The 17,340-nt window shown below is 46.1% G+C and overlaps 1 protein-coding gene across 1 annotated transcript in view; it reads right to left on the reverse strand.

The window, feature by feature from the left end:
• Window positions 1-17,116, reverse strand: part of LOC147464576 (uncharacterized) — a 34,590-nt gene extending 17,474 nt beyond the window's left edge. The window contains exon 1 of the mRNA XM_086515889.1: window positions 16,696-17,116. Coding sequence (XP_086372015.1) covers window positions 16,696-17,037 — 342 coding nt within the window. The 5' untranslated portion in view covers window positions 17,038-17,116. The remainder of the gene's footprint in view (window positions 1-16,695) is intronic.
• Window positions 17,117-17,340: the final 224 nt, after the last annotated feature.

Consider the following 17,340-nt stretch of genomic DNA (forward strand, 5'->3'; position numbering starts at 1 on the left):
CAAGCACGCTTGGAAGCCAAAGCAAGAGAAGCAAAATTTGATCGCGAGAACAAAGCAAGAATGCAAGAAATGTTGCGACTCTTTTCTCAAGTTCAGGCACCATAGTTACAGGGGACGGGGGAGACGGGCCCTAGGGCCGGGGAACGGCCGTAACCGGGCCGGGAACGGCTGGGAAAGCCGAGGGACGGACGGAAAACGGGCCGGACGGGCGGGTCGCAAGGGGGACGGCCGGGGCCGGACCGGGGTCGGACGGACCGAACGGGGACGGCCGGGGTCGGATTCAAAAAAGTGACCGTTTTTGACCGTTTGCAACGGCTCTGTGCAGCCCCAACTGCCATATTTTTTAAGCCTTGGCCCTTGGGAGGCTATAAAAGGCTCCCTTGGGCCTCTTAATACTCATAGTCTCAATGCTCAATGCTCATTCCATTTCCCTCAAGCTCAAGGTTCAAGCTCATTCCATTTCCCTCAAGCTCAAGGCTCAAGTTTGAACTTTGAAGCTCTCCTCTCCCTCTTCTACCCACTTTGAAGCTCTCCTTTACTCTCTCTCCACACAAGCTCTCCTCTAACCCTTCTAACTTCTAAGCTCTACTCTCTCGAGTCTCTCCACCATCATGTCATCTCAAGCCAACTCCACTTCTCAAGCCGCTTCTTCTCGAAGGAGGCCCGCCGTGCAAACGTGGTCGTGGTGGGATGAAGTCGACTTTAGCTCGCGTGGCAAAGGTGGCGGTGCAAGACCATGGACGTGCAAGCTATGTCCATACAAGAGATCGCGTGGTTCAAACAAAGTGCGAGCCCATCTTCTTCATGAACCCGGTCACGAGGTGAAGTTTTGCCCTCATGTAGCTCCCGAGAAGAGGTTGGATCTTCTTGAGAAACTCACGGTGTATGAGGTTGCGGAAGCGGCCAAGAGGGGCCGTTTTGTTGCCGTTGATCCCTCCGCCACGGCGACACCGCGAGAGCAAAGGGAAGCCAACCTTGACGACATCTCTCGAACCTTCAAGAGCCATGGATCTACACCGTCCTCTTCCCTTCCGCATCGCCAAACCACTCTCAACGAAAATTGGAATCCTAAATTGAAGGAAGAGGTAGATAGGTCGGTTGCCCGATTCTTCTTGCACGACCACATTGCCTTCCATGCTTCGCGGTGAGTTTCCCTTGGCATATGCACATTGCAATCTTCCATTTTGTATTCATAATGGGTTATAATTTCTCGACTCTCCATACTAACGCAACATGCTCTATTTTGTGTGGATAGGTCTCCATACTTTCGAACCATGGTTACGAAAATAGGGAAATATGGCTCCCCTTATGTGCCACCTTCATCGGAGAGGCTTCGCACCACCCTCCTTGACAAAGAGAAGCTTGCCGTGGAGCAAGCGGCCCAAGCAACAAAGGATTTGTGGGAGACCAATGGCGTCTCTCTTCTTGTAGATGGATGGAGCGACACCCGCAAGCGGTCCATCCACGGGGTGGTGGCCTACTCTCGGGGGGAGATGTACTTTTTGGAGTCACATGATGCATCCGATAGTGGCAAGGCCGCCGAGATGCTTGCTGCGGAGTGGACAAGCACCATAGAGATCACCAGCCCGGAGAATGTCCTTTGTGTGGTTGCAGATGGAGAGGCGTCAAATAGGGCAGCCAGAGCTATCATTGAGGGCATGTATCCCAGCATCCATGTCACATTTTGCATGGCGCATTGCCTCAATAACCTCCTCAAGGACATAGGGAACTTGTCATGGATTTCACCCACCATTGGTGACGCCTCTCGAATTGTCTCCTTTGTGCTCAACCATCAAAAAGTGCGCCATGAATTCTCAAAGAGGAGCCACTTGTCTTTGCTCAAATATTCAGAGACAAGATTTGCATTCAATTGGCTTATGCTAGGCCGCTTGTCTACATGTGGCGGAGCCTTAAGGGGCCCCTTTCTCAGTGATGAGTTCCAGGCCATGCCGGAGTCTACATCAGCAGTAGGATTGAAATGCCGAGAATGGGCCGACGACGCCGCTTGGTGGGAGGAGGTGAAGACTCTTGACGCCATGGTCAAGCCTATTCTACACCTACTTCGAGTGGTGGATGGCTTGCAGCCATGCATTGGCAAAGTCTACGAAGCCATGGATCGGATGATAGAGGCACTTGAGAAGCTTGTGTCTGACCCTGTTCAGTATGCGGAGATTCATGGCTTGTGTGAGTCGAGGTGGAATGGATACTACTCTCCACTTCATGCGGCAGATTATGTGCTTGACCCTGAGTTTCAAGGAAGGCGTCAAGAGACCGACAAGGAGGTGAGCAAAGGATGGCGGCTTGCATTGGAGCGCCTTGAGCCTAGCAGTGACATTAGGCGCAAGATTAGAGACGAGCTACTCAACTACAGGCAAAAGAAGGGCTCCTATGGATGTGTAGATGCACAGCTTGATCGCAACAAGATTGGCTCGGTTTTGTGGTGGGAGGACTATGGAGGAGATGGCCCACATTTGCAGCACTTGGCTGTTCGTGTCCTTAGCCAAGCATGTACCACTAGTTGCTTGGAGCAACTATGGAGTGTGTACAGCCACATTGCCTCTAAGAAGAGGAATCGCCTTGGCGTTCAGAGGGCCAATGATTTGGTGTTTGTGAGCGCTAACTTGCGCATGCTTGCCAAGAGCGTCACACACAAGGCAGATCCTTTCACTGAGTGGGAGATGGCACAAGAGAATCCATCTATGGCCGATACTCTTTTGGAGGAGCTAGAGGAGGATTTCGAGCCTCAATGCGAGCCTCCCGAGCCGGAGCCCTCATACGTTGCTGACGACCTCGACTACGACACGATGTGGAGATTCAACAGGCGAGGACTTCTTGAGTTTGATGATCATTGATCACTCGACTCTCGAGTCTAGACTCTTGAGTCTACGACTCTACCTACTACATAGCCCTTTGTACTTTTTGTTATCCTTGAGGCCTCAGGCTTGTCCTAAGTCCTTTAGGCTTTTTGACTCTTGAGCCCTTGTGGCATGCACTTCTCATTTTGTATCCATCGATCATCGATGTTTTATTAGCACATTTCAGCCTATATGACTCCTGTTCTTTGGTCTATTTAGTGTAAATTTATGGTCAAAGTGATGCTCTATGTGTGTGGCATGTGTGTAGGTCCAAAAATGCCAAAAAAACTCTCTTTTTTTTTTGCCGTTCCGACCCCCGTCCCCATTTCCTGACTTTTGCCGTCCCAACCCCGTTCCCGACCCCGACCCGCCGTCCCATGTAACTATGTCAGGCACAGATGCAAGAGATTCGGGAAAAGGAAACTCTCTCAGTCTCTTCTTCTCCAAAGCATGACACACAAGATTTGCATGATGATAACATGAAGAATTGCATGATAATGACAAGCATGATGATTTGCACGAAGAAACTGTGATTGTTCACAAGGATGATGTGTTAGTTGATACTTTGTCTAGTGAAGCTAACCTCATTGCAGATTCGTTCAATCAGGAAGAACCGATCTTGGCTCTCGAGCCTAGGTCCAGAGAACCCCCACAGGAACTATTATGTGTTCGAATGATTAGTCAGCACGCATTGTTCGAGTGTTTCATTCATGATCGTTTCCTGTATTTTAGTCAGCGTCTTTCTGTGATCCCTTTTCATAGGCATGTCATATTGTGCGTTGAGCACGATTCACTCATGAATGAGCTCAAATGTTTGCAGATTTCTCATGAAAAGCTCAAAGGTATGCATTCAAGGAAGTCACATTCCATGTCTCTTCCTTGGTATGACACAATCGTAGAAAGAGCACGAGAAAGATTGAGCATCAAGCATCGGCATTTCCATTGTGTTTTGCCACACTTGATTGATTTAGATCAGAAAGAAAAGATTTGATCTCATTGTTTGTATGAGTTTGATAAACGGTTTGGCACTCCGTCTCTATGTTCATCTACATTGCATACACAGTCTATAGAGAGGACAAGAGCTTTTCCAATCACTTTACATGGAATGGGCATTGGGTATGTCCATGTTTTTGTGTTGGAAGTGGTTTCAAGAATTTTCAGCCTAGGAGATTCTTGAAGAAGGTAGACGCATGACTATAGACGAAGTGGAAGCATTGAAGATGACTTTGTCGCTTTCGGCGCGGCCCAAAGAAGAAGGCATTGCAGACCTTTATGAAGTTCAAGTATTGCATGACCCACGCATCAGAGTGGGCCGACGAAGAGTCATTCACAGGATTCCAGACCCTGTTGGCGATCTCCCTCGACGACATACAGTTCGGTACCAGTACCTCACTTTGAAAAGGAGGGGATCATGTCACGTGCACATCTAACCCTATGTGTACGTGGACAAGCTACTTCATGACATGGGTTCAGTTCAGTTAGATTAGGAAGTGATCTGGCACTTTTGTGAGTCTGTTTGCAAACCGTGCATGTCCAGACACTTAGATTAGATGCATATCCTCTAGTTGCACACAGCATGATCATCAGATTCCATCAGAACCCATCAAGAGCATTTTTACAGTGCATAGACTTATTTTCCCTATTTTTGACATTTTTCACTTATTATTTTTAAGTGATTGTTGGTGGAAACTGGGTAGGGCAATTTTCACAAGCAAGTATATCAAGAAACCTAGCGCTAGCACTTCTGGGTAGAAGAGGCAGCAGGAACTTTCCGTTCAACAAGCACCTTCTCAACAAGGACCCCACCCGGCAGCTTACCTAGCGTTTTGTGCATCAAGACCCCAAATCCAGCCTAGCGTTTTTGGACAAGATCAGCCCTTGGAGTTTTTGCATTGCAGATCAGCCCGGCAGACAGCAGAAGAACAGCCTAGCATTAGCAGTTTGCACCCGCAGATCAGCCCTAGCGTTAGCAGATTGACACAGCAGGATCCCAATTCAGCCTATTGTTTTTGCATCAGCCAGAACCTAGCGTTTTTGCAGATCTTCGCGACAGAACCACAAGAGGAACCAGAGTTTTCACTTTGTAGCAATCAGACATCGCAGAACAAGTCCCGAACCTCGCAGATCTCACCTTTCCACTGCAGATCCTCACCACACGTTTAGATCCCGCGAAGTTTGCAGTTTCAGCCCGGAAAACACAGATTTCAGCATCTGCGTTTTCAGCGCGTCATTGTCACATCGTCGCCATCGACATCGTCATCAACATAGAGTCAAAATTCAGCAGATACAAGATTTGCAGATTTCAGCCCTTGGCATTTTCAAATTTCAGCCCGTTTCATCATCGTCCTCATCGTCGTCGACATCGTCGGCAAGTCCAAGCATTGTAGAGATTTGTGCAATCAATAGTAGACCGCTCTCGCCATAGAGAGTGGGGCCTTCGGAGGAGGGTTTGACAACATTCTGGTGTCATATTCTTCTCTCTCTATCTCTCAATCTCAACACCTTCATTCACAGTGTTTATCCACTTTGTTTGTGATCACTTGCACTCTCTCATTAAAGGAATGGAAGGCTCTCCCTTCCATAAGTAAAAGGAACCTTGAGCATAGTTCGGAGCACTCATCTTGAGCAAAGTTCAACATTCAATTCCATTGCACCTTACATTGGTATCAGAGCTTTGGCAGTGGTCTATATCACTCAAGGAAAGAACCACCGAAAGTTTTTTTGTTTGTTGCGGTCGCACGTAACCCAAGTCCTCATAGGCGTGTCGATTCCTAATCGTGTTTTTGAAGAGTGACAGGAAACCCAAGAAAGAAGTGCTTGTCCAGCCTCCCCTTGTTTCTCTTTTCACTCATTGAGAGCGGACCGTGCACTTAGCGGCCGGCCAATGGACGTGAGGTGGGAAAAAGCAACCTTGGTGTGAGCACAAGGCCGCTAAGGGGTGCGCCCGCCGGAAAGAGAAGAGCTCGGGTGAAGAGAAGATCCTTCTCTAGCACAGATTCCAAGCTAAAGAAGAACCTCAAGACTCTGGAACCTCAAGAACCCAAAACCCACAAGAACCCAAGTTCCTCGTGAACTTAAGAACCCACGACTTCAGTGGATGGTCATCACCCGAAGCGGATTGGATACTTCGCATGGAGGTGGTGAGCATGGGAGTGGCGAAGAAGAGTTTTCCCCACTAGGAGAACCTTCCCCTTCCCCATCTACGCCAAGGATTGCACTAACTCCTATAGAGGCTTTCGACAAGATGATGAAGGACAGGAAGTTAGAACGCGAAGCAAGAGAAGCAGAAAGAAAGGCAAAACACAAAGAAAGAATGGCAGCCATAGAGTATAAATACACAGAAAGAATGGCAACCATAAATCGTGAGCGCGAAAAAAGAGAAGCAGAATTTGATCATGAGAACAAAGCAAGAAAAGCAATAAACGATCGACACATGAAAGAGATGTTGCAAGTGCAGGCACAGATGCAAGAGATTCGGGAAAAGGAGACTCTGTCTCTTCTTCTCCGAAGCATGACACACATGATTTGCATGATAAGGATAAGCATGATGATTTGCATGATCAAGATGTGATTTCTCACAAGCATGATGATTTGCAAGAAAAAGATGTGATTGTTCACAAGGATGATGGTTTAGTTGATGCTTTTTCTAGCGAAGCTAACCTCATTGCAGATTGGATCGATCACGAACAACCGATCTTAGCACTCGAGTTGAGGTCCAAAGAACCCCCACAGGGAGTATTATGTGTTCGAGTGATTAGTCAGTACGCATTGTTCGAGTGTTTCATTCGTGATGCTTTCCTATATTTTAGTCACCGTCCTTATGTAATCCCTTTTCCTAGGCATGACATTGTACATTGAGCACGATTCACTCATGAATGAGCACGGATGTATGCGGATAATTCATGAAAAGATGAAATGTTTGCACCCAAGGAATTCACATTCCATGTCTCTTCCTTGGCATGACACAGTATCAGAAAGAGCACAAGAAAGATTGAGCATCAAGCATCGGCATTTCCCTTATGATTTGCCACAGTTGATTGATTTAGATCAAAAAGTCAAGATTCGACCCCATTGTTTGCGTGTGTTTAATGAACGGTTTGGCACTCCGTCACTTTGTTTATCTACATTGCATGCACAGTTTTTTCGAAGGAACGCGTCGTTATCACATCGTCAGTATCGACATTGTCATCGACATAGAGTCAGAATTCAACAGATACAAGATTTGCAGATTTCAGTCCTTAGCGTTTCCAGATTCCAGCCCGTCTCGTCGTCGTCAACATCGTCGGCAAGTCCAAGCATTGTAGAGATTTGTGCAATCAATAGTAGACCGCTCTCACCATAGAAAGTGGGGCCTTCGGAGGAGGGTTTGACAACATTCTTGTGTCGTCTTCTTCTCTCTATCTCTCGGTCTCAGCACCTTCATTCACAGTGTTTATCCACTTTGTTTGTGATCACTTGCACTCTCTCATTAAAGGAACGGAAGGCTCTTACGGCTCTCCCTTCCGTAAGTAAAAGGAACCTTGAGCACAATTCGAAGCACTCATCTTGAGCAAAGTTCAACATTCACTTCCGCTACACCTTACAGTACATTACATTTACGCAATCAAAAGCAAATACAACATCGGCAACGGTGTGGGGGGCCCTTGAGAGGGTTGGTTGGGACCCCACCAGGTCTCTCTCTGTCTCTCTCTCTCTCTCTCTCTCTCTCTCTCTCTCTCTCTCTCTCTCTCTCTCTAAAAGAAACCATCATTCGTGCTAAGTAGCATGCATTCAAACAAGGAAAGAAGTAAAGGAGGTGTGCAATCTAGATCTTGGCACCATTTCAATTCCGCTACACTTGACATTGGTATCTTGTGATTTTGCACTAATCAGCTTATTTTTGAAAAAAAAATCTTATGTAGTGTTTGAGTGTGTGTTTTAGAGTTTCGCCCAAGGACGTTTCTCTCCTCGTCGGATAGATCTTTAAGGTCTCTTGGGATAGTTTCCTACAACGTTAAAACAATCTTCTTCTTTTTCTTCTCACTCAGAGAATTGCAGGACCTGCCATTGCACGTAGGATCGTGCGCCTTGAGCATAGGAAATGCAAGCACTATATACCAGGGGTTACAGTTGTGGTGCGTCTGCGAGAGGGTAGTTGACTTGGTGTGCACGCTCGATCACCTCAACATAAAGAAATCCTAGCATGAAATATTTGCAATCATAAATTCTTCGACATGACAGATCGCATCATTGAAGACATGCATTGGAAACATGAAGATGTTGATTGCGAGTATCAGGATTTGTTAGTGGCCTATGACGACAAAAAAAGGTGCCATCTAGATCAGCCTATTAGCTTTGGAGTCTTAGCATTGTTTCAACAACCAGATCTCCCATTAGCCTAGAGAATTCCATCATTCCAGAAGAGGCATTACATCATCATCTATCAATACACATCTTTGGCCGATGGTGTGAACCAAACTGCAAACCGGATGGACGCGCGTCAAGTGAATGGTTCGATATGCAAACGGTGATGCCCACAAAGGTTACTGGCCAGCCTATGCTACCCCTATGCGGGATGATTGGCGAGAGCAATGCTGAATGGGAGATGAAGATGGATATGTCCTTCAGAATGCCCACGAACCATGGCAAGTCCTCTATATGATGTCTCATGAAACCGACAAGTAATCAAAGGTAGGGGCTCCTCTTGGGACATTGACTAGATTGCCGTATGATGGAAGCTCTAGATAAATCCTCGTCTTTGCAACGAATGTGGTTGCGAATGTAGGCTCACTATGCCGGCAAACTCTCGTGGTGGTTGCCTTGGATTGGAACCTTTTGGCTCCGGAGTTGGTGTAGCAAAGGTTGGCCTATAAGCAACAAGGGAATCGCTTATCCAGCAAGAAGTCCAATGTTTGAGAGTAGATATATCATCACAATCCCTGTCTCTTGGACATTTCCACATCGCCTTGGGGAGCCTCTCTTTATAAAGTAGCCATGGAGGACATCATCTAGAAGGTCTGTCACGTGACACATCCAACCCTATGTGTCCGTGGACAAGCTACAGCATGATCAGGGTTCAGTCAGTCCAATCAATCTAGATTAGAAGTGATCTAGCACTTTTGTGAGTCTATTCGTAGACCGTGCATGCCAAGTCACTTAGCATAGATGCATATCCTCTGATTGCACACAGCATGATCATCAGTGTTCCCTTCAGAATCCATCAGATTCAGTGAGGGGAATTTTCCACTGCATTTAGCCTATTTTCACTTTATTATTTTTAAGTGACTTTCCAACAAAAGTAGGTAGGGCAATTTTGCTAAGTTAATATATAAGCAAACCCAAGTTAGCACTTTCTGGCAGAAGAGGCAGCAAGAGCTTCCCGCTCAACAGGCAACTTCTCAGCAGAACCCGCAGTACCCTCAACACCCGCAAGGCCTTGGCGACCTCCCTCCCCAAGCCTAGCGTTTTTCAGTTCTCATCACCATCAAGACCCCACGATTTCTTGGCGTTTTCCCTTGCAGTCATCGCCAACAACTTCAGTACCCTAGTGTTTTTGGCCATGAGCACTAGCTTCCCTAATTAGCCAGCGTTTTTACTAACGCTCAGCCATCATATCAGCGTTTTTGGTTTTCAGCCATTGCGACAGCAGAACAGCAGCGTTTTCAGCCTATAGCAGAGCAACAGATTCAGCCCTAGAAGCATTGCAGATACCTCCATTTTCAGCCCTCGAAAACGCAGCCAAAACAGTCATTTTCAGCCACCGAAACAGTGCCGAAATTCAGCAGATAGAAGACCACAGATTTCAGCCTTAAAGTCGTCGTCGTCATCACCGTCGTCGTCACCGGCATAGTCCTAGATTGCATCAATCCATTGCAACGTCATTGTACCACTTTGTGCAATCATAAGTAGACCACTCTCGCCGACGAGAGTGGGGCCTTCGGAGGAGGGTTTTACAACGTCTCTGGTGTCGTATCTCTCGTCTCTCTATCTCTCAATCTCATACACTTGCACGCACAGTGTCCATTCACTTTGTTTGTGATCATAGCACTTTCCATTAAGAACGGAAGGCTCTCCCTTCCATAAGAACAAAAGGAACCTTGAGCACAGTTCGGAGCACTCATCTTGAGCAAAGCGCAAACAATCATTCCGCTGCACCTAACATTGGTATTAGAGCTTTGGCAGTGTTCTGTATCACTCAAGGAAAGAACCACAAGAATCACAAGAATTTTTTTTGTTTGTTGCAGTCGCACGAACCCAAGTACTTGGGCGTGTCGATTCCTAATCGTGTTTTTTGAAGAGTGACAGGAATCCCAAGAAAGAAGGGCTTGTCCAGCCTCCCCTTGTGTCTCTTTTCACTCATTGAGAGCGGACGGTGCACTTAGCGGCCGGCCAATCGATGTGAGGTGGGAAAAAGCAACCTTGGTGGGAGCGCAAGGCCGCCAAGGGGTGCGCCCGCGGAAACGAGTAGAACTCGGGTGAAGAGAAGATCCTTCTCAAACGCGAATTGCAAGCAAAAGAAAAATTCAAGAACCTCAAGATCCTCAAGAACCCAAGAACCAAGACCCCCAAGAACCCAAGTTCCTCATGAACTTAAGAACCCAAGACCACAAGAACCCACGACTTCAGAATGATCATCACTCGAAGCGGACTGGATACTTCACTTGGAGGTGATGAGCATGAGAGAGGCGAAGAAGAATTTCCCCCACCAAGAGGTTTTTCCGACCCTCCCCCTTTTCCATCTACGACACCGATTGCACTAACTCCTATGGAGACTTTCGACAAGAGGATGATCGACAGGAAGTTAGAGGACAAAGTAAGAGATGCAGAACGAAAAGCAGAAATAGAGCGTGACCACGAAGAAAAGATGGCGGCCATTGAGCGTCAATACCAAGAAAGAATGGAAGCCATAGCGCGTGAGAACGAGCAAGCACGCTTGGAAGCCAAAGCAAGACAAGCAGAATATGACCGCGAGACCAAAGCAAGAATGCAAGAGATGTTGCCACTCTTTTCTCAAATGCAGGCACAGATTCAACAGGATCAGGAAAAGGAGACTCTCTCAGTCTCTTCTTCTCCAAAGCATGACACACAGGATTTGCATGATTATGGGAAGCATGATGATGATTTGATTGGCAATGATATGCATGATGATTTGGATGCCAACGATTTGCATAATGATTTGGATGACAATGACAAGCATCATGATTTGCATGATCAAGATGTGATTTCTCACAAGCATGATGCGTTGCATGAAGATGATGTGATTGTTCACAAGGATGATGTGTTAGTTGATGCTTTTTCTAGCGAAGCTAACCTCGTTGTAGATTCGATCAATCACGAAGAACCGATCTTGGCTTTTGAGTCAAGGTCCAAAGAACCTCCACAGGACGATTCGATCATTCAGGAAGAACCGATCTTGGCTCTCGAGCCTAGGTCCAAGGAACCTTCACAAGAAGTATTGTGTTCGCATGATTGATACGCACGCATTGTTCGAGTGTTTCATTCGTGATCGTTTCCTGTATTTTAGTCAACGTCTTTATGTGATCCCTTTTCCTAGGCATGACATATTGTACGTTGAGCACGTTTCACTCATGAATGAGCACGAACGTATGCGGATTGTTAATGAAAAGCTGAAAAGTATGTATGTAAGGAAGTCACATTCCATGTCTTTTCCTTGGCATGACACAGTTTCCGAACGAGCACATGAAAGTATGAGCACCAAGCATGGGCAATTCCATTGTGAATTACCACAGTTGATTGCTCTAGATCATAAGAGAAAGATTCGATCTCATTGTTTGCATGTGTTTGAACGGTTTGTCACTCTGTCTCTATGTTCATCTACATTGCATACAGTCTTTAGCGAAGACAATATTTTTTCCATTCACTTTACATGGAATAGGTATGTTCATGGTTTTGTGTTGGAAGTGGTTTCAGGAATTTTCAGCCATGGAGATTCTTGAAGGAGAAGGAAGCATGACTCTAGACAAAGTTGAAGCAAGGAAGGAGCCACAGAAGAGTTTGCGTCACTTTCGGCGCGGCCCAAAGAAGCAAGCGTTGCAGACCTTTATGAAGTTCAAGTACCGCACGACCCACACATCAGAGTGGGCCGGCGAAGAGTCTCTTCCAGGATTCCGGATGCTATTGGCGATCTCCCTCGACGCCATACAGTTCGGTACCAGTACCTCACTTTGAAAAGGAGGGGATGTCACGTGACACATCCAACCCTATGTGTCCGTAGACAAGCTACAACATGATCAGGGTTCAGTCAGTCCAGTCAGTCTAGATTAGAAGTGATATGGCACTTTTATGAGTCTATTCGTAGACCGTGCATGCCCAGTCACTTAGCATAGATGCATATCCTCTGATTGTACACAACATGATCATCAGTATTCACTTCAGAATCCATTAGATTCAGTTAGGGGAATTTACCAATGCATTTAGCCTATTTTCCCTATTTTCACTTATTATTTTTAAGTGACTTTCCAACAAAAGTAGGTAGGGCAATTTTGCTAAGTTAATATATAAGCAAACCCAAGTTAGCACTTTCTGGCAGAAGAGGCGGCAGGAGCTTCTTGCTCAACAGGCAACTTCTCAGCAGAACCCGCAGTACCCTCCGCACCCGCAAGGCCTTGGCGACCTCCCTCCCCAAGCCTAACGTTTTCAGTTCTCATCACCATCAAGACCCCACGATTTCTTGGCGTTTTCCCTTGCAGTCATCGCCAACAACTTCAACACCCTGGCGTTTTCGGCCATGATCACCAGCTTCCCTAATTAGCCAACGTTTTTACTAACGCTCAGCCATCATATCAGCGTTTTTGGTTTTCAGCCATTGCGACAGCAGAACAGCAGCGTTTTCAGCCTATAGCAGAGCAGCAGATTCAGCCCTAGAAGCATTGTAGATACCTCCATTTTCAGCCCTCGAAAACGCAGCCAAAACAGTCATTTTCAGCCACCGAAACAGTCGCGAAATTCAACAGATAGAAGACCACAGATTTCAGCTTTAAAGTCGTCGTCATCACCGTCGTCGTCACCGGCATAGTCCCAGATTGCATCAATCCATTGCAACGTCATTGTACCACTTCGTGCAATCATAAGTAGACCACTCTCGCCGACGAGAGTGGGGCCTTCGGAGGAGGGTTTTACGTCGTCTCTGGTGTCGTATCTCTCGTCTCTCTATCTCTCAGTCTCATACACTTGCACGCACAGTGTCCATTCACTTTGTTTGTGATCATAGCACTTTCCATTAAGAACGGAAGGCTCTCCCTTCCATAAGAACAAACGGAACCTTGAGCACAGTTCGGAGCACTCATCTTGAGCAAAGCGCAAACAATCATTCCGCTGCACCTAACAAGGCCATTCATTCAAGACGATCTTATGGCATCCATGGAGTTCGATACCTCTACCTCACTTTAAGCGAGAGAATGTCATGTGCACATGGCTCTGTGTGCCACGTAGAAAAGCTTCATCAGCTTCCACAACCAATTTTGCACCTATCCCTACATAGGAGTGTTTAGAATCCTAAGAGGATTAGTATCGGCAATTTTGTGAGCCTGTTTGTAGAACCTGCATGTCCAGACGAGTCCATTAGATTAGGTTTTCCAGTTTTGGAACCTTCTTGCATCAATGGATTGTACAAGCATTTTGACAAGTGTTAATACACTGTGGTGGACATCTGACATGACAAGTGTCACAAAGTAAGGACAGACTCCAGACAGAGAGGAGTCGGAGCCCTACTTAAAGATGCAGAAGAAGTTGTATCAAATTGCAGAATCAATCTGAGAGGCCAAAAATGAAAGGACACCAATTTTTATAAGTTGTACCAACTTATGGAGTCCTATCCTTTGGGGCCCAAGAGACAAAAGGCTAAAAGAACTCCATGAAGGCCGATGACATGGCAGTTGTACGGACGCCTGCGAATTGCATGATGACATGGCAGCTCTACAGACGCCCATGTTTTGCGCTGATAACATGGCAAGCCGTACAGATTTCCGCCTAGTGCGTTGGTAGCCCCTTGCACTAGCTTTTGGGCCAAGATGCTTTAGCCTTTTGAACCTGAAGCTTTTGGGGCTCTGCTTATGGGCATCCTTGGTAATGTTTATAAGAGCCCCTGGGGCCTCGCTCTACAGAGCATCTGGAGGCAGAGTGAGAATAGAGGATCCTCGAGAGTTGTACCTTGATGTGATCAATATTAAAGAAGAACGGTCAAAAACTGATGACTTGTCAAGCCACTAAAGATCGGAGCCAACCTACAGATCTCGGTCGAGAAGCCTAAACCCTAGAAGAAGCAACAGAAGAAGTTTTACCAACTTGCGAGATCCCGTTCCAGAGGGCCCTAGTGACCTAAAGGGATTAAACAAAGCAGGGCCACACACTATTGCGTAGCAGTTGATAACGCGGCAAGCCAATACGGACGTCCGAATTTTGCGTTGGCATGCTGACGTGGCAGCCTGCACGGATTTCCGGATTTCGCATTGACTATGCTAGTGTGGCACTTGTACGGATTTCCGTAATTTCGTTGGAAGCTGCCAGTTTTTTAGGCCATATGCTTTTGAGTTTAAAGCTTTTCATGTAACTTCTTTTCATGGCCAAGGGCATTTAAATATGAGCCAAGGGTTGATTCTCTGGCACACTTTCGTGTGGAGGTGCAGAGTCTGGAGTACCAACGTTGTACTGAGTTCAAGCAATATAAAGAAATACCGAAAGGGGCGCCAAGGTTTGGAGCCAATGCTCTTTTGGGGGGAATTCCGCCACTCCCCGTCTCGTGTGTCGTGCATCTTTTTCAATTCAGTTGTTATTTGAAGTGCTTAAAGTTGTTCACTCTGTTCTTTTCCGTTGGCACGTGATGTTCGTCCTCGTGACAAGTACTAAAAGGGGCGCCTTTGGGGCCAGTGCTTCTGGGCGCGGAACTCATGTCGTGTGGACTCTCTCTCTCTCTCTCTCTCTCTCTCTCTCTCTCCACACACACGTATATATACACACACATATTAAAGTTTAGTAATTTTGAAGTTTAAACTTTATGTTCATGTGTTGCTATTGATGTCTCGCTTGGACACTCCAAGCCCTGTGACAACGAGCATGTAGGTCTCTGGAGTGTCCAAGCATGTGACGACAAGCATGTAGGTCTCGTCCAGTCTGTTCATCAAATGGGTCACAAAATAGTGAGTTATCGTTAGAAACTCACATGTATGCACATTTGCACGACTTGGCACAAATTTCCCGAGTTGACCTAAAAATCCATTATAAAGGGAATCCATTACCCAACATTTCTCATAAGTTTTGCACACGCTAGTATTCAGCCCAAACTTTTTGCAACACATCTACATGATTGGCATTTTACTCCCGGATCCGTGATTTCAGTGGATCAAGCCAACGTTTTCAGTTTTCAGCCCTTCCCCTCGCCGAAATGGGCCCGGATCTCCTATTGCTAGCATCTCCGTTGCAGCCCGATACTTCGGCAACCCATTGAGCCTCTTCCTGGCCATTCCCTTGCCACATCAAGTGCATCCATTGCTACCCATCATCGGCATCATCATCATCTACGTTTTTAGCCCTGATTTATGCGACAGATCGGCTGCGTTTTTGCAGCCAGCTTTCAGCCTTCGATTTCTCTTACATTGGGAGTGTAGATCTACTCTTTGGTGGCCATCAGCAACCCCTCATCGAGAAAGATCCAAAGATACATCAAATCAGCCTTGAAGGTGCTTCATTTTGAATAGTTACCGCGGCGACATTCCCCATTTCAAATCAGTAGAGTCTGCATTGAGGTATCACATGTGTGTACATTCGATTTAAGCAATCAAAAGCAAATACCACATCGGCAACGGTGTCGAGGACCCTTGAGAGGGTTGATTGGGACCCATCGTGTGTCATTCTCCTTTTCACTCCTGTCTCTCCCTCTACACATCTTTGCCTCTCATTCCGTCTCTAAAAGGAACCATCATTTGTGCTAAGTAGCACACATTCAAGCAATGAAAGAAGTGAAGATTTGCGGAAGTGTAAAGTCTAGATCTTGTCACCATTTCAATTCCGCTGCACCGGACATAGATGCCTCCAATGAGGACGCCCCCACCTCCGTAAGTAATGCCCACAAATGTGCCTTCCAACACATAAATTGGGAATATAAAGAGTCACTGCCATAAAATAGGGTGTCCATCATAAACTAAAAATTGCCCAAGATCAACACACATGAGAGGAACGTCACAAGGCCAGGCACAACCACACAAAAGCTCTCTCTCCCTAGATCTAAGAGAAAAATCTAGGAGACCACTCTCACAGACTCTGAGGGAAGCTGGAACATTCTACAATATGCATATATACACACACATAAATACTTAGATGACCCAAGGAAAAGCCAATATTCATCTCTAAAGAATAGTGCGAGTTTTAACACACATGGTAGTCCCATCTATTGAGAAAAGACAAAAATTAACTAACAACTGAAGGATTTCCATAGATGGTAGATGATGGTAGTCCGTCTATCAAGAAGACAAAAATTAACTAGCAATGGAAGGATTTCCATGAATGTGGTCAAAGGGTCATAATGCTTTATAAACAACTGAAACCAATAGCATCCTAAGACTGCACATATCTTGACAAACTAAAAGGACACCCAAACAGAGGTAATTGTGGTCTGAGCTGAATTGATTAGAAGGCAACACGAAATTGGCAACAAATGATCTTCAACATCAACATAACCAGTGTTTAAGAGTGTGAAAGTGAAGCAAAAAGAACATAAGGTTTATAACCTCAGAAGGCCAGTAAAATTGCAACCAAACAACAGTGCAAGAGGTAAGTTATCATTACATAAAGGCCAATAACTTGACAATTTTGCACAGTAGCTTACCAAGGCGAATCAAGCATATACCTTTTTAGCATGCAAGGAGGAGCTAATTTCTCGAAGAGCTTTAGCACCGCGCTCAAGAGCTTCTGGGTCAAAGCCAGCGGCACTGGTGCGGGGGTAATCATTACGTGGTCGTTGTTCCTCAGGAGGAGAGGCAGGAACTGAAGGCGGTGCAGAAGCTGCCTGAGCAGGAGGCGGCGAGCTAAGGAAAGAAGGTAAAAAATAGGAACTATCCTTCAACTTCTCTGCGTGTGCAGGCTGAAATGAGTATAGCAGGAAGGTGCCCCCGCCAACAACAGCCGTAAGGCCCACATTCACTGCGTTGAAGCCCTTCACTCTCCGGCTCGCCATAGCTAAACGATGCATCTTTGCGTGCGCTACCTGCGATTGTTTGATACGCCTTTCGAACTAAACCCAAAACCCCTAGGTGAGACTGGACATAGTCCAATTTTTGAGTGGAATAGAACACCAATGCACATTGCCATATCGCCCTCAAAAAACTCGTGTTGTTGAGAGCTAAAATAGGTGACTTACGGAGATGGCATGCTGCATGGTCAAAAGACAAGATTTGCCAAATGGGTTTTGGTTTGAGGCTTTCTTTTGTGCTACATATATACTAAATAGGTGTCCTACTAAAGCACTGCAATCTATCACACCATATGAGGTTTG

The sequence above is a fragment of the Adiantum capillus-veneris genome, chromosome 1 (genome assembly GCF_014529385.1).
Source record: "Adiantum capillus-veneris isolate H3 chromosome 1, ASM1452938v2, whole genome shotgun sequence".
In the NCBI taxonomy this organism is placed as follows: Eukaryota; Viridiplantae; Streptophyta; class Polypodiopsida; order Polypodiales; family Pteridaceae; genus Adiantum; species Adiantum capillus-veneris.